At 43.7% G+C, this 25,649-nt stretch overlaps 1 protein-coding gene across 1 annotated transcript in view; it reads left to right on the top strand.

Annotated features, from left to right (window-relative positions):
- The window catches only part of LOC149427762 (uncharacterized), a gene marked incomplete at its 5' end in the record, with an annotated part of 460,704 nt that extends 435,914 nt beyond the window's left edge, over positions 1 to 24,790 (top strand). Inside the window, one exon of the mRNA XM_089667692.1 lies at positions 23,646 to 24,790. Within this exon, the coding sequence (XP_089523818.1) occupies positions 23,646 to 23,821 (176 nt within the window). The remainder of the gene's footprint in view (positions 1 to 23,645) is intronic.
- Positions 24,791 to 25,649: the final 859 nt, after the last annotated feature.

Raw genomic sequence — 25,649 nt, forward strand, 5'->3', positions numbered from 1 at the left:
TTCTTCTGAGAATGCTAATTTTGAACAAAAATGAAGATCAGGAAAGTCGGAGTAAAGTCAGAGAATTCCTTATCTATTTTATGAAGTGTTGTTGCATGGGGACCACTTACTGTTATCTCACATACAGTTGCAAGAAAAAGTATGTGAACCCCTTGGGATTATGTGGGGTTTTGCATGAATTGGGCATAAAATGTGCTCTGAACGTCATCTAAGTCACAACAATAGAAGAACACAGTCTGCTGAACATAATACTACACAAACATTAGATGTTGCCATGGTTTCATTGCACATAACATGTAAACATTCACAGTGCAGGGAGGAAAAAGTATGTGAACCTTTGGACTTAATAACTGGTTGACCCTCCTTTGGCAGCAATAACCTCAACCAAACGTCTCCTGTAGTTGCAGATCAGGCCTGCACAACGATCTGGAGTCATTTTGGACCACTCGTCTTCACAAAACTGTTTCAGTGTAGCAATATTCTTGGGATGTCTGGTGTGAATCACTCTCTTAAGGTCATGCCACAGCATTTCAATGGGGTTGAGGTCAGGACTCTGACTGGGCCACTCCAGAAGGCGTATTCTGTGCTGTTGCAGCCATTGTTTTGTTGAATTACTTGTATGCTTTGGGTCATTGTCCTGTTGCATCACCCATCCTCTGCGGAGCTTCAGTTGGCGGACAGATGGTCGTACGTTTTCCTGCAAAATGTCTTGATGAACTCTGGAATTCATTTTCCCATCAATGACAACAATCTGTCCAGGCCCTGAGGCAGCAAAGCAGCCCCAAACCATGATGCTCCCTCCGCCATGTTTCACAGTGGGGATGAGGTTTTGATGTTGGTGTGCTGGGCCTTTTTTCCTCCACACATAGTGTTGTGTGTTCTTCCCAAACAACTCAATCTTGGTTTCATCTGTCCACAGTATATTTTGCCAGTAGTGCTGTGGAACATCCAGGTGCTCTTTTGCAAACTTCAAACGTGCTGCAATATTCTTTTTGGACAGCAAAGGCTTCCTCCGTGGTGTCCTCCCATGTACTCCATTCTTGTTTAATGTTTTCCTTATTGTAGATGTGTCAACAAAAATGTTAGCATGTGCCAGAGATTTCTGTAGGTCTTTAGCTGACACTCTGGGATTCTTCTTTACCTCATGCAGCATTCTGCGCTGTGCTCTTGCAGTCATTTTTACAGGACGACCACGCCTAGGGAGAGTAGCAACAGTGCTAAACTTTCTCCATTTGTAGACAGTCTGTCTTACCGTGGACACATGAACATCAAGGCTTTTGGAGATACTTTTGTAACCCTTTCCAGCGTCATGCAAGTCAACAAGTCTTGATCGTAGGTCTTCTGAGAGCTCTTTTCTGCGAGGCATGGTTCACATCAGACAGTGCTTCTTGAAACCAGTAAACCCAAAACAGGTGTCAGCAACACATCCAATATCATCACACTGATTGGAGTCAAGGTTGGCTCACTCCTGGCTCCAATTAGCTCTGGGAGAAGTCATTAAGCTAGGGCCTCACATACTTTTTTCTCCCTGCACTGTGAATGTTTACATGTTATGTGCAATTAAACCATGGCAACATCTAATGTTTGTGTAGTATTATGTTCAGCAGACTGTGTTCTTCTATTGTTGTGACTTAGATGACGTTCAGAGCACATTTTATGCCCAATTCATGCAAAACTCCACGTAATCCCAAGGGGTTCACATACTTTTTCTTGCAACTGTATATATTCTTATTATTATAGCCACATTTACCACCCTAACTCCTCCCACAGATTTTACACTACATAGACAGTAATATACCGAAACGTGCGGATTGTTCCCGATTGGTGTGCTATTACTTTGTGGAACGTTTCGCCGAATGGTTCACGAAATATCAGCGTTTTTGTGGTGAAATTGGTCCCATAGGAATGAATGGCGGAATGTTCAAAACTAGAGTGGGAGCTGAAAAATCAGGACATGATTTCTAAACTGCCATCACTCCCTCATTTTCAAGCCCACCTACACAAATCTTATATAAACGTTCAGCTATCCCTGCTGCCACTAAACGGCTAAGCCATAGTCCTGATAGTTTTCACAATATCACCATTTGTTTGCAACTCATTGACATTCATTGAAACTCCACTCTAGCCACCTCAAATTTGAAGGGCAATTTCTAAACTGGAATTATAAATAAACAGCGCAAACATAGATCTCTAAATATAATCAATCTATAAAATGCATAATAATACTAAATATATCATAAATAATATTAAAAGTGAAAGTCCATCATAATAATAAACACCAAAAATTTTGTGAAGCATAAAAAATTTGTGTGAAGATAAGAAATCCAAAAATTCTTCAGATACAAAGAAAACTACCACCTTCCACCCGTGCAAACCAACATCAATTACACTCACCAGATTTTTGGTGAATGAAACGCCTTTTAGGGATTTAAAGGGATCCTAAGCCCTCTTTCGTATCCACTCTATAGGATTCCTCACCATCAGAATAGGCTCCACCATTCAACCAGGGAGAAAAAAATCTCAAATAGTATGATATTGCTAATTGCTACTATTAATAAAATCAAAGATTAAGGCCACTCACATTTCAACCACTTTAAAAAGGCACATTTATTGAAACAACCTCTTCCAGATGGAAAATGAGCGATATACAGCCTCCTCAGGAATCTCGCATCACAGCTCCAGGGTACAGCAGAAGACGTCTTGAGAACACCCGATGGGAGGGGCGAAACGCGTTGACGCATTTCCGGTCTATACCCCGTACGTCTGCCGTCACTTCCGGTGAGTGGAACGCACGCTGAGTGGTGCGTTCCAGCGGCCATCTTTTGGGATCTGTGCATGGGTTTCTCTGTGGAGCTTCTGCTGTACCCTGGAGCTGTGATGCGAGATTCCTGAGGAGGCTGTATATCACTCATTTTCCATCTGGAAGAGGTTGTTTCAATAAATGTTCCTTTTTAAAGTGGTTGAAATGTGAGTGGCCTTAATCTTTGATTTTATTAATAGTAGCAATTAGCAATATCATACTATTTGAGATTTTTTTCTCCCTGGTTGCATGGTGGAGCCTATTCTGATGGTGAGGAATCCTATAGAGTGGATACGAAAGAGGGCTTAGGATCCCTTTAAATCCCTAAAAGGCGTTTCATTCACCAAAAATCTGGTGAGTGTAATTGATGTTGGTTTGCACGGGTGGAAGGTGGAAGTTTTCTTTGTATCTGAAGAATTTGTGGATTTCTTATCTTCACACGAATTTTTTATGCTTCACAAACTTTTTGGTGTTTATTATTATGATGGACTTTCACTATTAATATTATTCATGATATATTTAGTATTATTATGCACTTTATAGATTGATTATATTTAGAGATCTATGTTTGCGCTGTTTATTTATAATTGTTATTTTTTGTGTTTTATCACATTGCACAGCAGCAGGGTAGATCCTGTAGTAGTTTCTTTGGCGCAGGAAGAATTTTCAGTTAATTTCTAAACTGCGACTGTGCCTTCATTTTTAATATTTCAGAGACATACTATGCATCAAAATGTAGGTCTGGGTCTTGTGATTCTCACAATATAAAGCTCTTCGGTGTAGGATTTATAATTTTTAAACTACATCCGTTTGAAGATGGAAACCACCAGTGAAGTGAGCAAGTTGGAGCAGTTTGTTTTTAACCGCTCTTCTCTGCCCTTGCTGTAGAGTGAGTTGCCATAGGAACCCAGGTGTGTGAGCAGGCAGCAGAGTGACAAGCCACTCCACCCAGTTACTACGCCCACTCCAGTTGTAGACTACTGGTGGATGCAAGAACACTTCACACAATTTCCCCAGAAATTGTAGCTTTTCTAGTTGTTCCATGTTGTCGGCTTAAAATATTTGAAGCCAGAGAGTCCGCATGAAAAACAGGCAACTAGCACTTAAATGAGAATTCAATGCTCCATTTTGTGATGGAGGAAAGGTTCTGTCCCATATTTAACCAGATGCATGCAACTGAGAATTCTCTAACAGTGATCTCCAAACTGCGGCCCTGGGGCACCTGCTTACCATTATTTGGCCCTTGGGGCTCTATTCTATACACAACTGACACCAATGATGGGGTACCATTCCTCCCATTGACACCAATAATAGGGCACTATTTCTTCCACTAAAACCAATGATAGGGCATTGATTATTCCCACTAGCAACACAGTCCGACCCCCTAAAGTCTGAAGGACAGTAAAACTGGCCCTTTGTTTAAAACGTTTTGAGACCCCCTTCTCCAACCCACATTCTAAAGCAGTGCAAACTCTCATCTAGCTAAACTTGTTGATCATCAAAATGAATGTGGACACAGAGAAGGCTGTAAATATACCCACACACATGAGATAACAATCTTTGGGTACCAAGAGACACCTGTAGTTCTTTGGGGAATAACTGATCAACCTTCTAGAATTTTGGACCAATCTATGTTGTTTCAACTGAGATAAAGCTGGGCACAGACATGAGATGGCTACTGCCCAATCAGATAATTTTTTGATAGATCAGATAACCATTTAAATATCTGTGGTAGCAATTTTGACCCTCCTTCTCAGGGAGACAAGCTTGAAGATGTTGTGCTATTTTCCCTCTTACGATAATTGAACATCGCGGGGCTCTGCCCATTTCTCCATTTTCCCCTCTGCAATGGGTTTAACAGGCACATGTAGGTGGCCGATGTTCATTCAGTCAATGGACATCAGTCAGATCAGGTCTGTTCAACCTCCTAAGTCTGGGAGCATCTAACTGCCCTAGAAATTACTTTCTATATTTATCTTGATTGGCACCATCCCGTAACAATCCTTTCTCCAGACTCCGATAAATCTTCTCTCCCTTGGTCTTGCTTCTTGTTGAGAAAGCTAGACCATTTTGAGACGTGTTGATCCACCAAATTAATCTGGAATTATAAACTTGCACCTGTTGCAGAAAATTAGAGATGGCAACTATATTACTTGTGATTTTAATCATGTTTTAATTATACAATAAAGTGAATTTTTAATAAATGGTTATAGGTTATTTTTGTGGCACAGGTAAAGTCCTCAACCCACCTTCTCCATCCTCGATTCATGGGAGTCTGGAATAAGGATCTTACACATCTAGTTGCCTCACTGCCTTACTGATATGACAATGTAAGCATGTGGAGAAAAGAAATGGCTCACCCAAAAGTGCTATTTTCCTTATAAGGGTGGAGCCAAGGGGGCTTAGTTAGCCCTTGGCTTGTTATATAACTTGAATACTCTAGTTTCGAGATCTTCCTGTCATAATTCCCAATTTTATTTTCCAATCACCTGAGAGTTTTGAGTGATCTCACCCACCTATACAGTTGCAAGAAAACGTATGTGAACCCCTTGGGATTACGTGGAGTTTTGCATGAACTGGGCATAAAATGTGCTCTGAACGTCTAAGTCACAACAATAGAAGAACACAGTCTGCTGAACATAATACTACACAAACATTAGATGTTGCCATGGTTTAATTGCACATAACATGTAAACATTCACAGTGCAGGGAGGAAAAAGTATGTGAGGCCCTAGCTTAATGACTTCTCCCAGAGCTAATTGGAGCCAGGAGTGAGCCAACCTTGACTCCAATCAGTGTGATGATATTGGATGTGTTGCTGACAGCTGTCCTGCCCTTAAAAAACACACACCTGTTTTGGGTTTACTGGTTTCAAGAAGTACTGTCTGATGTGAACCATGCCTCGCAGAAAAGAGCTCTCAGAAGACCTACGATCAAGAATTGTTGACTTGCATGAAGCTGGAAAGGGTTACAAAAGTATCTCCAAAAGCCTTGATGTTCATGTGTCCACGGTAAGACAGACTATCTACAAATGGAGAAAGTTTAGCACTGTTGCTACTCTCCCTAGGCGTGGTCGTCCTGTAAAAATGACTGCAAGAGCACAGCGCAGAATGCTGCATGAGGTAAAGAAGAATCCCAGAGTGTCAGCTAAAGACCTACAGAAATCTCTGGCACATGCTAACATTTTTGTTGACACATCAACAATAAGGAAAACATTAAACAAGAATGGAGCACATGGGAGGACACCACGGAGGAAGCCATTGCTGTCCAAAAAGAAGATTGCAGCACGTTTGAAGTTTGCAAAAGAGCACCTGGATGTTCCACAGCACTACTGGCAAAATATACTGTGGACAGATGAAACCAAGATTGAGTTGTTTGGGGAGAACACACAACACTATGTGTGGAGAAAAAAAGGCACAGCACACCAACATCAAAACCTCATCCCCACTGTGAAACATGGCGGAGGGAGCATCATGGTTTGGGGCTGCTTTGCTGCCTCAGGGCCTGGACGGATTGTTGTCATTGATGGGAAAATGAATTCCAGAGTTTATCAAGACATTTTGCAGGAAAACGTACGACCATCTGTCCGCCAACTGAAGCTCCGCAGAGGATGGGTGATGCAACAGGACAATGACCCAAAGCATACAAGTAATTCAACAAAACAATGGCTGCAACAGCACAGAATACGCCTTCTGGAGTGGCCCAGTCAGAGTCCTGACCTCAACCCGATTGAAATGCTGTGGCATGACCTTAAGAGAGTGATTCACACCAGACTTCCCAAGAATATTGCTACACTGAAACAGTTTTGTGAAGAGGAGTGGTCCAAAATGACTCCAGATCGTTGTGCAGGTCTGATCTGCAATACAGGAAACGTTTGGTTGAGGTTATTGCTGCCAAAGGAGGGTCAACCAGTTATTAAGTCCAAAGGTTCACATACTTTTTCCTCTCTGCACTGTGCATGTTTACATGTTATGTGCAATTAAACCATGGCTACATCTAATGTTTGTGTTGTATTATGTTCAGCAGACTGTGTTCTTATATTGTTGTGACTTAGATGACGTTCAGAGCACATTTTATGCCCAATTCATGCAAAACTCCATATAATCCCAAGGGGTTCACATACTTTTTCTTGCAACTGTACATGTTCTAGATCCTCATGTTGCCTTCTTCTCAACATAAAGTAGTGTGTAGCCCCAAGAATCCATGTACAGAGATTTCACCAATAGAGTTTCCAAGAGATACAAAAAATGGTCAAATGATTTCATTTTCTAGCCTCCACCAAAAACTGAACCATGAATGAACCATTTAGCAGTTTGTTCCCTTACATCCCGCTTCCATCTTAACATGTTATTTTACAACGCCAGTGAACAACGGCATGTCAAAGGGCTCATTGAGTAGAATATGAAAAATATGGAATATGAAAAATGAATTTGGAAATTCTCGGATAAGTTGGTCATACCCAGGAAAATTGAACCCTTTAAAGACCATTTCCCAGCATGCAATTTACATGACAAAGCTCTTTCCATCTGTTGGGTGGGCCGAGCGTTCAGTTCTGCTGGAGTTTTGATTACAACCCCAATTCAAAAAATGTTGGGGAGCTGTTTAAGATCTACATAAAAACAGAATGCATTGCTTTGCAAATCTCATAAACCTGAACTTCACAATAGAAAATAGCAAACATATCAAATGTTTAAACTGAGAAAATGGACCATTTTAAGAAAAAAAAGGTCATTTTGAAATTGATGGGAGCAACTCATCTCAAAAAAGTTGGGACAGGGCTGTGTTTAGCATGGTGTAGCTTCCCCTCTTCTTTTAAAAACACTCCGTAAACATCTTGGAATTTGGAGCTTCGGGAGAGGAATGTTGTCCCATTCTTGCCTGATATAGGATTCTAACTGCTCAACAGTCCTGGGTCTTCTGTGTCATATTTTTCATTTCAAGATACGCCAAACATTTTCAGTTGGTGAAAGGTCTGGACTGCAGTCAGGCCAGTTAAGCACCTGGAGTCTTCTACAACGACGTCATGCTGTTGTCATAGATACAGTATGCAGCTTAGCGTTGTCCTGATGAAATATGCAAGGTATTCCCTGAAGAAGACATCATCTGGATGGGAGCATATGCTGCTCTAAAACCTGGATAAATCTTTCAGCATTGATGGTGCCTTTCCAGGTATGCAAGCTGCCCTTTCCATACACACTAATGCCCCCCAATACCTTCAGAGATGCAAGCTTTTGAACTGAGCGCTGATAACAACCCGGAAGGTGTCTATCCTCTTTACTTCAGAGGATATGGCGCCCATGGATGCCAAAATGAAGATCAAATTTCAATTTGTCTGACCACAGAACAGTTTCCCACTTTGCAACAGACCATTTTGAATGAGCTTTGGCCCAGAGAAGATGGTGGTGTTTCTGGACTTGTTCAGATTTGGCTTCTTCTTTCTATGATAGAGCTTGACCTTGTATTTTTGGATGGCACGGAGAACTGTGTTTACAGACAGTGATTTTTGGAAGTATTCCCAAGCCCATGTGGTGATGTCCATCACAGAATCATGCCTGCTTTTCATGCAGTGCTGTGTGAGGGCCCAAAGATCACCATCCAATATTGTGTTTGTCCCTTGCGCACAGAGATTCCCCAGATTCTCTGAATCACTTGATAATATAATTAGAGATGAGCGAATTATTCAAAAATTCGATTCGGCTGATTCGCCGAATTTGCGGGAGAAATTCGATTCGATGCGAATTTATTCGCTGCGAATTTAACTAATTAAAAGGGTTTCTAGGCTTCAGAGAGCCTTTATATTAGTGCAGAACACTGTACCTTTAATTTAAATGCCCTTGGAGTCTGCTGGGGAAGAGAAATAATACTGTCAGTCAGTATGACATGCAGATGAGTGCCGTCGATCTTAGAATCACCGCACACTTCACTCATTTGGGCAGTCACGGGGCACGACGAAGAAGAAGAAGAAGAAGAATGAAAAGAAGAAGAAGAAGAATGAAAAGAAGAAGAAGAATGAAAAGAAGAAGAAGAAGAATGAAAAGAAGAAGAAGAATGAAAAGAAGAATGAAAAGAAGAAGAAGAAGAATGAAAAGAAGAAGAAGAATGAAAAGAAGAAGAAGAATGAAAAGAAGAAGAATGAAAAGAAGAATGAGAAGAAGAATGAAAAGAAGAATGAGAAGAAGAATGAAAAGAAGAAGAAGAAGAATGAAAAGAAGAAGAAGAATGAAAAGAAGAAGAAGAAGAATGAAAAGAAGAATGAAAAGAAGAAGAATGAAAAGAAGAATGAGAAGAATGAAAAGAAGAAGAAGAATGAAAAGAAGAATGAAAAGAAGAAGAAGAAGAATGAAAAGAAGAAGAAGAATGAAAAGAAGAAGAAGAATGAAAAGAAGAATGAGAAGAAGAATGAAAAGAAGAATGAGAAGAAGGAGAAGAAGAATGAAAAGAAGAATGAGAAGAAGAATGAGAAGAAGAATGAGAAGAAGAATGAAAAGAAGAAGAAGAATGAAAAGAAGAATGAAAAGAAGAAGAAGAAGAATGAAAAGAAGAAGAAGAATGAAAAGAAGAAGAAGAATGAAAAGAAGAAGAATGAAAAGAAGAATGAACTATATTACTATATCAGTCTCTAATGGATGCTGGAGAGTTAAACCCCCTAACACCTGCTGTGCCCATTATGAGGGGTTCCCACCATCCCTGTGCTGAGGTTCTGGGTATGCACACCTGCTGCGCCCATTATGAGAAGTTCCCACCATCCCTGTGCTGAGTTCCTGGGTCTGTACACCTGCTCTGCCCATTAGGAGGAGTTCCCACCATCCCTGTGCTAAATTCCTGGGTCTGTACACCTGCTGTTCCCATTATGAGGGGTTTCTACCATCCCTGTGCTGAGGTCCCAGGTCTGCACACCTGCTGCGCCCATTACTAGGGGTTCCCACCATCCCTGTGCTGAGGTTCTGGGTATGCACACCTGCTGTGCCCATTATGAGGGGTTCCCACCATCCCTGTGCTGAGGTTCCAGGTCTGCACACCTGCTGCGCCCATTATGAGAAGTTCCCACCATCCCTGTGCTGAGTTCCTGGGTCTGTACACCTGCTCTGCCCATTAGGAGGAGTTCCCACCATCCCTGTGCTAAATTTCTGGGTCTGTACACCTGCTGTTCCCATTATGAGGGGTTTCTACCATCCCTGTGCTGAGGTCCCAGGTCTGCACACCTGCTGCGCCCATTACTAGGGGTTCCCACCATCCCTGTGCTGAGGTTCTGGGTATGCACACCTGCTGTGCCCATTATGAGGGGTTCCCACCATCCCTGTGCTGAGGTTCCAGGTCTGCACACCTGCTGCGCCCATTATGAGAAGTTCCCACCATCCCTGTGCTGAGTTCCTGGGTCTGTACACCTGCTCTGCCCATTAGGAGGAGTTCCCACCATCCCTGTGCTAAATTCCTGGGTCTGTACACCTGCTGTTCCCATTATGAGGGGTTTCTACCATCCCTGTGCTGAGGTCCCAGGTCTGCACACCTGCTGCGCCCATTACTAGGGGTTCCCACCATCCCTGTGCTGAGGTTCTGGGTATGCACACCTGCTGTGCCCATTATGAGGGGTTCCCACTGTCCCTGTGTTGAATTCCTGGGTCTGTATGTACACCTGCTGTGTCCATTGTGAGGGATTCCCACCATTCCTGCACTGAGTACCTGAGTCTGTACACCTGCCAAAAGAAAGTTTCAGGATTTTGAAGGAGCAAAATACAGTAATACTGGAACAAAAATGAGCTGCGTGGTGGAGTTGCCAGAAGAAGAAGAAGAAGAAAAGAAGAAGAAGAAGAATGAAAAGAATGAAAAGAAGAAGAAGAAGAATGAAAAGAAGAAGAAGAATGAAAAGAAGAAGAAGAAGAATGAAAAGAAGAATGAGAAGAATGAAAAGAAGAAGAAGAAGAATGAAAAGAAGAAGAAGAATGAAAAGAAGAAGAAGAAGAATGAAAAGAAGAATGAAAAGAAGAATGAGAAGAATGAAAAGAAGAATGAAAAGAAGAAGAAGAATGAAAAGAAGAATGAGAAGAAGAATGAGAAGAATGAAAAGAAGAATGAGAAGAAGAATGAGAAGAATGAAAAGAAGAATGAGAAGAATGAAAAGAAGAATGAAAAGAAGAAGAAGAAGAATGAAAAGAAGAAGAAGAATGAAAAGAAGAAGAATGAAAAGAAGAAGAATGAAAAGAAGAATGAGAAGAATGAAAAGAAGAAGAAGAAGAATGAAAAGAAGAAGAAGAATGAAAAGAAGAATGAAAAGAAGAAGAAGAATGAAAAGAAGAATGAGAAGAATGAAAAGAAGAATGAAAAGAAGAAAAATGAAAAGAAGAATGAGAAGAAGAATGAAAAGAAGAAGAAGAATGAAAAGAAGAAGAAGAATGAAAAGAAGAATGAGAAGAAGAAGAAGAAGAATGAAAAGAAGAATGAGAAGAATGAAAAGAAGAAGAAGAATGAAAAGAAGAAGAAGAAGAATGAAAAGAAGAAGAAGAAGAATGAAAAGAAGAATGAAAAGAAGAAGAAGAAGAATGAAAAGAAGAAGAAGAATGAAAAGAAGAATGAGAAGAATGAAAAGAAGAATGAGAAGAATGAAAAGAAGAATGAAAAGAAGAAGAAGAAGAATGAGAAGAAGAAGAAGAATGAAAAGAAGAAGAAGAAGAATGAAAAGAAGAATGAAAAGAAGAATGAGAAGAATGAAAAGAAGAAGAAGAATGAAAAGAAGAATGAAAAGAAGAAGAAGAAGAATGAAAAGAAGAAGAAGAAGAAGAATGAAAAGAAGAAGAATGAGAAGAAGAATGAAAAGAAGAATGAGAAGAATGAAAAGAAGAAGAAGAATGAAAAGAAGAAGAAGAATGAAAAGAAGAATGAAAAGAAGAAGAAGAAGAATGAAAAGAAGAAGAATGAAAAGAAAAATGAAAAGAAGAAGAAGAAGAATGAAAAGAAGAATGAAAAGAAGAATGAGAAGAATGAAAAGAAGAATGAAAAGAAGAATGAGAAGAAGAATGAAAAGAAGAATGAAAAGAAGAAGTATTCCAGTACAGCAAAAAGTGTATCTGCAGAAAGCTCCGCTATTTCTGACAGTTCTCTGACAGTTCCTTCACATTTACAGCGGTTGAAACATTGTATCTGTTTCCGAATAAAAACATCTGTATCCTAAATGGAAACAAATAGATACAATGTTTCAACCGCTGTACATGTGAAGGAACTGTCAGAGAACTGTCAGAAATAGCGGAGCTCTCTGCAGGGACACTTTTGCCGGCCGATCGGGAAAAATCCGATTCGTGCACCCGAAGTTGGCTAATATTCGGATTCGGCACGAATCGAATTTTTCCTAAAATTTGAAACGAATTCCACTTCGCCAGGTTCGATTCGCTCATCTCTAAATATCATGTACTGTAGATGATGAGATATTTAAAGTGTTACTAAATCCACAACAGTAAAATCCGTCTGTAGATGCAGTAAAGCAGTGAATGCAGGATCCTGGGTTTAGTAACACTCTCAAATCTTTGCAATTTTACGTTAAGGGACATTTTTTTCAACAATTTTAGATGCAGCTTTCCACAGACTGGTGAACCTCTGCCCACATTTATATCTGAGACACTCTGACTCTCTAAGATGCTCTTACACACAATCATCTTACTGACCTGTTGCCAATTAAACCAATTAGTTGCAAAATGTTCTCCAGCTCTTCCTTGTAACCCCAGGTTCACACTTAAGCGCAGTGGTGTATTTAGGTTTTGTGCTGCCCTAGGCAACACAAAAATCAGATGCCCCCCCTCCTCGACGGCGGAGAGAGCCTGACACCGACCAACACCAGACCCCCCCCACGAAGAGGGCCTGACAGTGACCAACAACACCCCTGCCCCATCCCCACCCAAGAGAGCCTTCCACTAATACCCACCTCCCCCTGGCGCCAGAGAGAAAGGCACTCCCCTTCACAGCTCTGGACATCCCCGGGAACGACAGTCGGGCTCTGCATACACCATCAAGCAGCCCGTAGCCTCTATCGGATCCCACCCGGTCCCCATGCCACATATGTCCCTTCTTCTGGGGATCAATGCTGCCCCCCTAAAAAATGCCGCCCTAGGAAAATGCCTTGTTTGCCTTGTGATAAATACACCCCGCCTAAGCGTACAGTCCATTTAACTTGATTTCCTATGGGACAGGTTCACATCTCCGCGTTTTCACCCGGTGCGTTTTTTGGAAAGGACCAGGGACTTTTTTTAACGCAAAATGTTGCGTTTTTGGTTTTATAGACTTTAATGTGAACTCTGCAGAAAAGCATGTATTGTGTTTTTGCTGCGTTTTTCTTTAAAATCTGCCTAGCAACAAGAGAAAAAATTAAAAAAAAAAACCTCCGCAAAATGTATAAAAAACAAAACGCAAAATGCACTGCAGAAACGCATCAAATGCAACCTGCATTGGTGTGAACCTAGGGTTAGAGCCACTTACTTTTCCAGCTTTTTGTTGCCCTTTTCTATTTTCTATTGTGAATAAAATACAGGTTTATGAGATTTGCAGATCATTGCATTCTGTTTTTCTGTAGATTTTACACAGAACTTTTTTTGGAGTTGGAGGTTGTACTTAGATGAACGTGTCTGACATGTACATTGATGTCGGCAATTTATTCTCATTAAATAATATCTAATTGGTCGCTTTGGTAATGCAACTAAAGGAGGCCAGAGAAGCAACAGAAGATCACAGCGATCTCTCTAGCAGATATAAGGTGGACCCGCAAAAGTTCAAAAGTTCCATTAACTTTGCATCAAACGATGATCGTTCCTAATTAGCTTCAATGGGAAAACATCTTATATAAAATGTGCCTCTGTTTTGATCTTTTGCTTCCTAAAGTGAGGCTAATGATGAGAAAGTTTTATATAATGCATAATTGGTGCAGATGCAAACAGATATTGCTGAAATGTCACAAAAGTTGAAGGAAGGTGGATGTTTCTGAAGGCTTCATGCAGGGGTCTCCAAAGTATGGCCCTCCAGGTGTTGAGGAACTGCGGGTCTCCAAACTATGGCCATCCAGGTGTTGAGGAACTGCGGGTCTCCAAACTGTGGCCCTCCAGATGTTGAGGAACTGTGGGTCTCCAAAGTATGGCCCTCCAGGTGTTGAGGAACTGCGGGTCTCCAAAGTATGGCCCTCCAGGTGTTGAGGAACTGCGGGTCTCCAAACTATGGCCCTCCAGGTGTTGAGGAACTGCGGGTCTCCAAACTATGGCCATCCAGGTGTCGAGGAACTGTGGGTCTCCAAACTATGGCCCTACAGATGTTGAGGAACTGTGGGTCTCCAAACTATGGCCCTACAGATGTTGAGGAACTGCGGGTCTCCAAAGTATGGCCCTCCAGGTGTTGAGGAACTGCGGGTCTCCAAAGTATGGCCCTCCAGATGTTGAGGAACTGCGCGTCTCCAAAGTATGGCCCTCCAGGTGTTGAGGAACTGCGGGTCTCCAAAGTATGGCCCTCCAGGTGTTGAGGAACTGCGGGTCTCCAAAGTATGGCCCTCCAGGTGTTGAGGAACTACAAGTCCCATGAGGCCTTGCAAGACTCTGACTGCCAGAGGCAAGACTCCTAGAGGCATGATGAGACTTGTAGTACTTCAACAGCTGAAGCGCCATAGTTTTGAGACCCCTGGCTTAATGGAGAACTAAACCCAAGAAAAAAAATATATTATATTGTAGCTTATCAGGACCGAAACTGCAGGCGGGGAGTTTGCTCCAAGCACTGCATCAAGAGGTGCACCCCCCACCTGCACCATTGGCCAATCAAATCTAAAGGATAACCTGCGTCCGCTGCAAATGCCTGGAGAAACAAGTAGGAGGGAGACCCACCACGCACCAGCGCTGAATCCCTCCGCTCGCCCGCCACATAGAAAAGCATTCCTGAGCAATGCTAGAAAGCAACAATAGCTGAAGAGTCGCTCAGGGATGCTTTTCTATGTGGCAGACGAGCGGAGGGATTCAGCGTGGGTGTGCGGTGGGTCTCACTTGTACTTTCTTTCTTTCACCAGTATTTGCGGTGGCACTTAGAGCAGTAGTACCCGGTGTGGGTGGGGGGCGGCACCTCCGGCAGCAGGAGAAGCGGAGTGATTCAGCGTTGTGAGGTTCCCTCCTAGTCCTGCTCGGTGCCCAATCAGTCCATGCCTTTTCGTGGGACAACCTGCCTCAAACTGGGGGGGGGGGGGGGAGTTGTGTGTAGAAGGCCGTGGACTAGGAAGTTGGGGGGTGCAGAAGGGGCACTGGATTAGACGGGGGAGTGCAGAGGAGATCCTGATCTGGGGGCAGGGGGGTTAAAAAGGAGGGGGGTGCAGAGAAGGCCCTGGACTAGAAAAGGGGGGGGTTGGTGTGGCAAAAACCCTGGATTAGGAGCTGAGTTGGACTGCAGAGAAGGTCCTGGACTAAGAGAGCAGTGCAGAGGAGGCCATGGACTAGGAGGGGGGTGCAGAGGATGCCGTAGACTGGGGGGGGGGTGCAGAGGAGGTCCTGGACTAGGAGGAGAGTGCAGAGGAGGCCCTGGACTAGGAGGAGAGTGCAAAGGAGGCCCTGGACAGGGGGTGGTGCAGAGGAGGCCCTGGACTGGGGAGGTGTAGAGAAGGCCCTGGATTGGGGGGGTGCAGAGGAGGCCCTGAAATGGGGGTTGCAGAGGAGGCCCTGGATCGGGGGGTGCAGAGGAGGCCCTGGACTTGAAAAGGGGGGTTGGCATGGCAAAGGATGTGGATTAGGAGGGGGAGGTGCAGAGGAGGCCTTGGACTTGGAGGTGGGGTGCAGAGGAGACCCTGAACCTTGGGGGGTCTGTAGATGAGGCCATACATTTGAAGGGGGGTGGCATAGGAGGCCCAGAACATGGAAGGGGGTGCAGAGGAGGCCTTGGACTAGGAAAATTGTGTTGCTGTGGCAAAGACCCTGGACTGGGGGTGACAAAGGAGACTCTGGACTACATGAGGGGGTGACTGAAGGTTCCAGACTAGAAAAGGGGGTTTCTGGGGGTCCTGGACTAGGATAGTGGGTGTCTGGAGGTCCTGGAATAGGAGAAGAGGAGCGTGGAGGCCCTGGACTAGGAGAGATCAGACAACACCCACAGTTTTGGTGCAGTGCACAAAGCACGCCGCTATATTACCACATACCATTTTTGAAATGGAGGCTCAAAAAAAAATGACCAGCCCCCCCCCCCCCGGGTGCTAGATGTGCTAGCTATGCCACTGCAGCTTATAGTCCTTGTATATGGTGGCTTTTTCTTTTTAAACTAAAGAACATTTTCAGCAAATACAGAACATACCTGTTGATCTTACCAGAAATCCAGTACCCGCGTCATTTCCTGTGAGCTGCACCGAAGAATATCTTCCTTCCTAGCTATCTTCTGTAATCTACCAATCGCCTTGCTCTCCATGTAAAGCAAATGAAGAGATAAGACATGTCTGTAGTCCATATCAGGAGAGCCGCCTAGGCTCCCTCCATAGATACAGCGGAGGAGTGAAGTAGCCACGCGTGGACAGGAAATGTCCTTTTCAGGATTACCAGGAGGAAATAAAGATTGAAAAAAAAAACAAATGCAGCCACCATGCCAAGGACAAGTAACCTGCCATATATTAAATTTTTTGGTGCACGTACCAATACACTTTAACCAAATCCTATGAGCGCATTGTAAACCAGCGACACCTCTGAAGGTGGAGTCAGACACAAACAAATCTTATAGCACCCATTTATAAAGATTAGACGTGCAGAAAAATGTGTTTCAGATCGATTCAAGTTACTAAGTTAGTTTTGTTTACTTGTTTTCGACCGGATAGGAATTTTTCCAATGGATTTGAAGTATTCTGAAGAATAGCTGGTTCTATTCTATTTAAAAATCGAATTTCAGAAGATGGTTATATTCTCTATTTTATTCTAGCACAACCCTACGCTACGCTTTCATTTAGGGAACAGGAACCCAAGAGCTTTGATGCGACGGTGAAACCGCTGCCAAATATGCAGTTTCCCAAAAAATCGTCTTCCTCCATTCCTAGCATAACTTTGTACCAGTCGGGTATCTCTAGAGCCGGCTCAGTGGTAGGAGTTAGAAAACTGCGGTGAGGATTAGAGAGTCGTCACTGCAATTAATGCAAATTGATATGGTGGATGTGGAACAATGGTGATTGTAATACTTCCTTTACCTCCTCCCTTCCCCGCCATTGCCTTCCCCTCACACCGTACAGCAGGGACTCAAAGGTTTGGGGTCTTTAGTCTTCACTAAACTACATTTCCTATGATATTCAGCAGTCATTGACTATGCATATCCCATTATTATCCTTGCTGTTTAAAGATCCATTTGTTCTGCGTGTTGTACAGCAGGGAGGAAAAGCAGCAACAAATCATACAATTTGTAGTTATGCAGTAATGAATGAGTAATGAAGCTTTTGTGCCGGAGCGTATTGTGTAATGCGGAGAAAGAAAACCGGAGTGAGTAGCACAATGCCATAGTAATTTGCCTCTACTTTTGTAGGAGATTTGCGGAATTTACCTGTGATAAAGACGTCAACTATGGAGATCAAAAAATCTGATTCTTCTAATAGGAGAAAAGTGCTCATCGGTCTCTAGAAAATGAACTTTTTTCTTATTTTTGTGAGCATGGATGTGTATAAAGGAAATATGGGAGCTGCCATTTTGTAAGTCACTGATGTGGGATGGGTACGGAGATCAGAAGTCTTGACACTTTCCGTGTATAATGAAAGACTGTTCTAATGCCCTCCAGAACAATCTATGGATGGGTATGGAGATCAGGAGTACCAACACTTCACTGTGCCAAGGCCAGGTTATTACTTAGCCAACACAAGCCCAGGCATAGAGCATTAGGAGTGCCAGTGACAGCACACTGCCAACCACAAAACATGTTCTTGACTATCGGTAACACATTCCTGTATACAATAAAAGACTGTCCCAATGCCCTCCAGAACAATCTATGGATGGGTACGGAGATCAGAAATCTTGACACTTTCCGAGTATAATAAAAAACTGTCCCAATGCTCTCCAGAACAATCTATGTTTGGGTATGGAGATCAGAAGTCTTGACACTTTGCGTGTATAATGGAAGACTGTCCCAATGCCCTCCAGAACAATCTATGGATGGGTATGGAGATCAGAAGTCTTGACACTTTGCCTGTAAAATGGAAGACTGTCCCAATGCCTTCCAGAACAATCTATGGATGGGTATGGAGATCAGGAGTAACAACACTTCACTGTGCCAAGGCCAGGTTATTACTTAGCCAACACAAGCCCAGGAATAGGGCATTAGGAGTGCCAGTGACAGCTCACTGCCAACCACAAAACATATTCTTGACTGTCGGTAACACATTCCTGTCTATAATAAAAGACTGTCCCAATGCCCTCCAGAACAATCTATGGATGGGTACAGAGATCAGAAGTCTTGACACTTTCCATGTATAATGAAAGACTGTCCCAATGCCCTCCAGAACAATCTATGGATGAGTATGGAGATCAGGAGTACCAATACTTCACTGTGCCAAGGCCAGGTTATTACTTAGCCAACACAAGCACAGGAATAGGGCATTAGGGGTGCCAGTGACAGCACACTGCCAACCACAAAACATGTTCTTGACTGTCAGTAACATATTCCTGTATATAATTAAAGACTGTCCCAATGCCCTCCAGAACAATCTATGGATAGGTATGGAGATCAGAAGTCCTGACACTTTCCGTGTATAATTAAAGACTGTCCCAATGCTTTCCAGAACAATCTATGGATGAGTATGGAGATCAGGAGTCCCAATACTTCATTGTGTCTGGGACAGATCTCTGCTCAGTCAAAATAGGCCGGGGCAGAGGTCATTGGGCATCAGAGACAGCATCACCGCCAACCACAAATCATGTTCCTGACTGTCAGTAACACATTCTGGTGTATAATAAAAGACTGTCCACTGCCCTCCAGAGCAAATTTGGGATGAGTATGTAAATCAGGAGTCATGACCAGGGGCAGACTGACCATTTGGAAACTCGGGCACTGCCCAAAGGCCCGGGGTCAGTGGGGGCCCCCATGAGATGCCCCTGGTACCTTTTTCATAGGCTTTTTTGAGTTTGGGCAAGGACACAGGGGCCCCATGATCTCCTATTGCCCGGGGGCCCCATGAGTTGTCAGTCCACCCCTGGTCATGACACTTATCTGTGTCAGGAGCAGATCTCTACTTAGCCAACATAGGGCATCATGGGGGCCAGGGATGGCACAACAACAACCACAAATCATGTTCTTGACGGTCAGTAACACATTCCTATGTTTAATAAAAAGACTGTTCAACTTCCCTTCAGAGCAAACTTGAGTTGGGTATGGAAATCAGGAATCCTGGCACTTCACTGTGTTGGGGCCAGATCTCTACTTAGCCAACATAAGATGGGGTGGAGGGCATTAGGAGTGCCAGTTACAGCACACTGCTGTCCACAAATCATGTTCTTGACTGTCAGTACCACATCCCCATGTATAACAAATGGCTGTCCACTGTCCCCCAGAGCAATCTTCAGATGGGTATGAAGATCAAGAGTACCAATACTTCACTGTGTCAGGGTCAGATCTCTATTTGGCCATAGGACATTAGGGTTACCAGGGACTGCACACTGCCAACCACAAATCATGTTCTTGACTGTCAGTACCACATTCCCATGTATAATAAAAGACTGTCCACTGCTCTCCAGAGCACACTTGGAATGCGTAGAGATATCAGGTCTCCTGACACTTCACTGTGTCAAGGTCAGGTCTCTACTTAGCCAAAATAAGCTGGGGCATAGGGCATCAGGGGGGCCAGGAAAACCAATCACTGCCAACCACAAATTATATTCTTGACTGTCAGTAACACCTTCCTGCGTATAATAAAGACTGTTTAACTGCCCTACAGAGCAAACTTGGGTTGGGTATGGAAATCAGGAGTCTTGGTACTTCACTGTGTCAGGGCCAGATGTCTACTGAGCTCTACCAACATACGCTGGGGCAGAGGGCATTAGGAGTGCAATTGACAACATACTGCCAACCACAAACTATGTTCTTGACTGTCAGTAACACATTCCCATGAATAATAAAAGACTGCCCATTGCCCTCCATAGCAAGCTTGGCATAAGTATGGAAATCAGGAGTTCAGACACTTCACTGTGTCAGGGCCAGATCGCCAACCACAAACCATGTTCTTGAAATTCAGTAACACATTCCCATTGTATAGGTCATAGGGCATCAGGGGGGCCAGGAACAGTAGACTGCCCATAACAATTCATGTTCTTGACTGCCAACATAAGCCGGGGCAGAGGGCATTAATAGTGCAACAGATGGCACACTGCCAACCACAAATCATGTTCTTGACTGTTAGTAACACATTCCGGTGTATAATAAAAGACTGTCCACTGTCCTTCAGAGCAGTCTTGGGATGAGTATGGGTATCAGGAGTCCTGACACTTCACTGTGTCTGGGCCAGATTGCCTCGTAGCCAACATAGGCTGGAGCATAGGGCATCAGAGGTGCCAGGGACAGCACACCGCCAACCACAAATCATGTTCTTGACTGTCAGTAATACATTCCTGTGTATAATAAAAGATTGTCCACTGTCCTCCAGATAAATTATTTGGGTCCTTGTTGCTGCTGCACCCAGTTTGTGCATTTTGATTGGTGTTAGTTAAGTTCACCACCCTAGGAGTCCACACACCTAGAACCAAACTGCTAGCACAGAATAGTTTGCTTCCTGCCACTGTTTGTAAATGTATTGGTGCATTGGAAGCAAACTGTCTATTCTTTTTCAGCCTCTCTGCCCCCAGGTTCTGCATTATTTGTACAACTGTGAAGGTTAAGCTTGTTAGTGTGATACTAAGGCTAGCTACTGAACTGGGGTGCAAAACAGTCAGCCTAGGGGTGCAAGAAGGATATACAAAATGGTCAGCTTAGAGGAGCAAGAGTAGTGTAAAACCCAACCTAGGGGTTGCGCACCCCTGAAGGAGCCACTGACTTTGATTGTCCCATTCCCCCAAACTCAGTGCACACACAGCCAGGCACACAGTATTTTCTTCTTTCTCACTGGCTCCAGGAAACAGTCTAGGGGTGTCTTTTGTAATTGTATTGTAGGGTGTACTTGGATGGGTGAGAGAGAAACATAGGATACCCTAAAAGGTATGACTTGACTGAGGACACCTCTTCTTTTCTGGCAGAGAGCTATCACAACATTCACTAATGGCTGGGAAAGTGCCTAGGACTTGCTTTTGAAGAACTGAGAACTGCACGCAGTCACTAGACTCAGAATTTAGGTTGGTACCCACAATGCCATAGGATCATCAGTTGCCTCCTTCTGATAGCCACTGAGCACTCTACAGTGAGGGAGACACAGCCTCACAATACCACAGGACAGCTGGACATTCTTTCCCCCAACCCCCACCAGGTATCCTCCAGTAAGCTTCTCCAAACCTTTAGAAAAATCCACATTTTGGAAGATAGGCTCTCCTAGCGTAGACTACAGCTGGGACCTCGATGACCTCCAAACAGCGTCTCCAGCAGACTGCCACGAGGGGCAGGTAACCTTATACAGGGTTCCTTGCCCCTCATGGCAGTCTGCTGGAGATGCTGTTTGGAGGTCATCGAAGTCCCAGCTATAGTGATTGGCTGGGTCTCCATAAGTATTCCGGCTGCCTTTCTCTTCTTCCTCCCACTGTGATTCTAGAATTCTCTAGAACAGTGTTTCCCAACCTTTTTGAGTCAAGGCATCCTTTATGCACAATCTCAAGGCACCCAATTTGAAAATGTAAAAAACTAAACCAATAGTTTTATATAACACAGCAATATCCACAGACGTAGGACACCCAGCGTTAGAGGGGATTTATTCTTCCAAAGCAAATACACCTTTACACAAAGGTACTGACTAGTATTCCAGTGCTTCTCTTCTCCGTCAGCTTCTCTCGCTCACTCATCTAATGTGACCCCCAGTGCTGCTGTAACGGGGCAGGGGATGGACAAACAAGGATGCTATGCAGGCGCCCAACATCCTCCTTATCAGCTGATACTTTCATTGGTTGTTAGGATGCCGGTGGCTAGAAGGTTGTAATAGTGCACAATGAAACCCTATGGCTTTGTGTAACTAAAAGGTAGGATTGATCTACTTGCTGGCTTGTTTAAATGTTTTGGGTAATTTGTAGGCATTTTGCCAAGGCACCTATGAAGAAACCTGAAGGCACCCCAGGGTGCCTGAGCACCCTGGTTAGAAAAGGTTGTTCTAGAATGCAGGGGGGACCTGGAGCCTGTGAAACATTGAGCAGACTGAAACAGTCAACCCCTGCTCCACTGATTACAGAGGAGCTAAACTTACCTAGCAACCTACACTCACTGGGAGGGTGCTACATTATTATTATTATACAGGATTTATATAGAGCCAACAGTTTGTTCAGCATTTTACAAAATGAAGGCAGACATGACAGTTACAATACAATTTGGTACAAAAGGAAACAGAGGGCCCGGCTCATTAGAGCTTACAATCTAGGAGGGAGGGTTGAGTGATACAAAAGGTAATAGCTGTGGGGGGGGGGGGGGGGGTGAGCTGATGGAGGAAAAAAAAGGCAGTTTACTAATTAGAAGCAGGATAGGCTTCTTTAAAGAGGTTTTCATCGTCTAAAGGTGTGGATAGATTAGGACAAGGGTCTCCAAACTTTTCAAACAAAGGGCTGGTTTACTGTCCTTCAAACTTTAGGACCAGTGGGGGGAGAGAATGTCTCGGGCCCAATATCGGTGAAAATAAACATGGGGTACTATTCCTCTCATTAATACCCATCATTGGTATCAATGGTAGGAATAATGCCCCATCATTGGTATCAGCGGGAGGAATAATGCCCCATCATTGGTATTAGTGGGAGGAATAGTGCCCCATCATTGGTATCAGTTGGAGGAGTAGTGCCCCATCATTGGTGTCAGTGGGAGAAATAATGCCCCATCACTGGTATCAGTGGGAGGAATAGTGCCCCATCATTGGTATCAGTGGGAGGAATAGTGCCCCATCATTGGTATCAGTGGGAGGAATAGTGCCCCATCATTGGTATCAGTGGGAGGAATAGTGCCCCATCATTGGTGTCAGTGGGAGGAATAATGCCCCACCATTGGTATCAGTGGGAGGAATAGTGCCCCATCATTGGTATCAGTGGAAGGAATAGTGCCCCATCATTGGTGCCAGTGGGAGGAATAGGGCCACATCATTGGTATCCGTGGGAGGAATAGTGCCCCATCATTGGTATCAATGGTAGGAATAATGCCCCATCATTGGTATCAGTGGAAGGAATAGTGCCCCATCATTGGTATCCGTGGGAGGAATAGTGCCCCATCATTGGTATCAGTGTAAGAAATAGTGTCCCATTGTTGGTGTCAGTGGGAGGAATGGTGCCACAAGGGCTTGATAAAGGCTAGCAAAGGGCCACATCCGACCCTCAGGCCGCAGTTTGGAGACCCCTGGATTAGGAGATAGTCGGACAGATTGGGGTAGGGAGTTTCATATGATGGGAGAAGCTCGGGCGAAGTCCTGGAGGTGAGCATGGGAGGAAGGAATAAGGAGGGGCAGAAGAAACAGTCAGCCTAGGGAGGAACGAGGGTTTTCCAAACCATTAGCTTTTGTGGGAGGGGGGGGGAACAGAAAATATATATCCAACACCAAGGACGAGTCTTCAGGATGTTGCTACTCACAGCTCATCCTTGCTTTCTGTGTACAGTAAGTAGCATTTGTTTAGTTGTTGTAAAGGTTGCTGTGTATCTAATCCTGATCCCTGCTCAAGAAAGGGTTCACAATCTGACCAAAATATAATAATAATGTCTGCCTTGTTTTTTTTTGTTTTTTTTTTCATAGAGCCATCGCTCACCCTGCTCCAAGAAGCCCAACATCAGATCCCCAACTACATGCAGAATCCATACGACTTGCCAAGGAACAGCCACATCCCCAGCCACTATGACCTTCTCCCCGTCCGGCACAGCCCCTCGCATGGAACTTTCTGGGATAAGCAGATGGATAAGCAATCTTTATAGAAGTGTGAGGACCGTGACGGAGAAATCTCTCATTCTGCAATACGCCCATTCAGTGGGGGGCCAGCGCCACTGGGCACATGCATGACGTCATTAGGAGACTCTTTTTTATACACATAGGATGTATCTATAGGACAAGTCACTGTGTGTATATATCTATGTATATGTGTGTGTATTAATCAGCCTCTGAAGAGGTGCACAGGTAAAGAGGGGGCTATTCCAGGGGATGTTCACAAAGATGAGTCAACTGTGGAAGTAGCAGTTTACACACAACGAAGGATATTACTTGTACATACGTGTATATAGTTCAGCTTTCTCTAAATAACTGTATATATGTCATTTCCAATAGGAGCCAATGTTCAGAGGGCAATACTTACAGGTCTTATTTAACAAGGCAGAAAGCAGTGACAACATGCAAAGTATGAGTAGCCATACAAATATGTCGGCCAAACATGGCTGCCGATTGCTAGGCTTTGAGCTACTACACTTTGCACCCCATCAGTGCTCCCTGCGCTGTTATCGGATTCAACGGCCAATATCTTAATGAATGGGAAATGCAATATTGCTTATATATCCATGAACATAAGCTGTATTTCAGAGCTGTTAATGTTTGCCATTGCTTGTGGACAGGCATAGGGTGTAGCCGCATAAGTCATGGGAATTGCGGGTTAGCCACAGAGACATTCTCCGAGGACTGTATCTTGGTAACTGGCTACCAGTCTGACAGCTGTGCTCTGCAGAACGGGAAATTTTATATCTATCTAGATGGCACTTGTTCCCAATAGAGAGGAGGGAATTACAATGGAAGCTCTTGGACACTTTCAAATGTTACGCCATCTAACTGCTCTTGTGACAAAAACATCACAAAAAAAAAAAAAATACGAAAAATCAGACCAAATCAACCCTGTTCCAAACCGAACAGATGAACCTTGTTTACTGCTAATAAAATCAAGCTTTTTATCCTTCTCCTCATTTTCGTGGACTCTGTTATTGTGTTGGGATGTAAATAGGTCACACAATGGATGGGAATAGTTGTGACCTTCTTTCCGAAGCATGGACCGATAAAAAAATGTGGACGATGCAGTTTAGGAACAGGTGTGCAAACTATTATATATTGTACCTTGATGCTGTTTCCTCAAGAGGTGACTTCAGGTTTGCCAACTGTCCCATATTAGCAGAAATGTCATTTATATTCTTTAAAATAATTGTTTTCAACCTGCAATACCCAAATAATGAAAAAGTGAAAGTCAGCAGTGGAGTACCTAACAGTCCTTTATCCACGGCTAATGTTATATTATAGTTGTCTTTATGTCACTAGCCCTTAAACCATCCGCCTGAAACCCTTTCCCTAATTTTGGATGAGGAATTTTGTCTAATGTCCTAATGGCTTTAATGCTTTAACCTCTAACGAGACAGTCAATATTAAAAAAAAAAATCTTGCTTGTAGACATCAAGACAAACACAAGTTGTCTAAACCAGTGGTTATCAACCACTGAGCCATGGTCTTCTACCAGGCTGTGGCCTCCACCTCTCAAGCCTCCAGCCAGATGTACATCCTCTAACCTCCCACAATGCCCCTAAGTCCCCTGGAACCCTCACCATCAGCCCCTGCATTGCCCCCTAACTTGCTCAAAGCCTCCATTCCCCAGAGGACCCTCAACGTCCAATATCGCCCCACCATGTCCCTCATCCAGTGTTTATTAACTACCAAGTCATGGCCTTCTGCCAGGCTGTGGCCTCCTTCTCTTAGGCCTCCAGCCAGCTGCATATTCCCTAAACTCCCACAGTGCCCCTAGATCCCCTGGATCCCTCACCACCAGCCCTGCATTGC

Source organism: Staurois parvus, unplaced genomic scaffold, assembly GCF_062004578.1.
Source record: "Staurois parvus isolate SC_StPar_1 unplaced genomic scaffold, SC_StPar_1.0 ptg003510l, whole genome shotgun sequence".
In the NCBI taxonomy this organism is placed as follows: Eukaryota; Metazoa; Chordata; class Amphibia; order Anura; family Ranidae; genus Staurois; species Staurois parvus.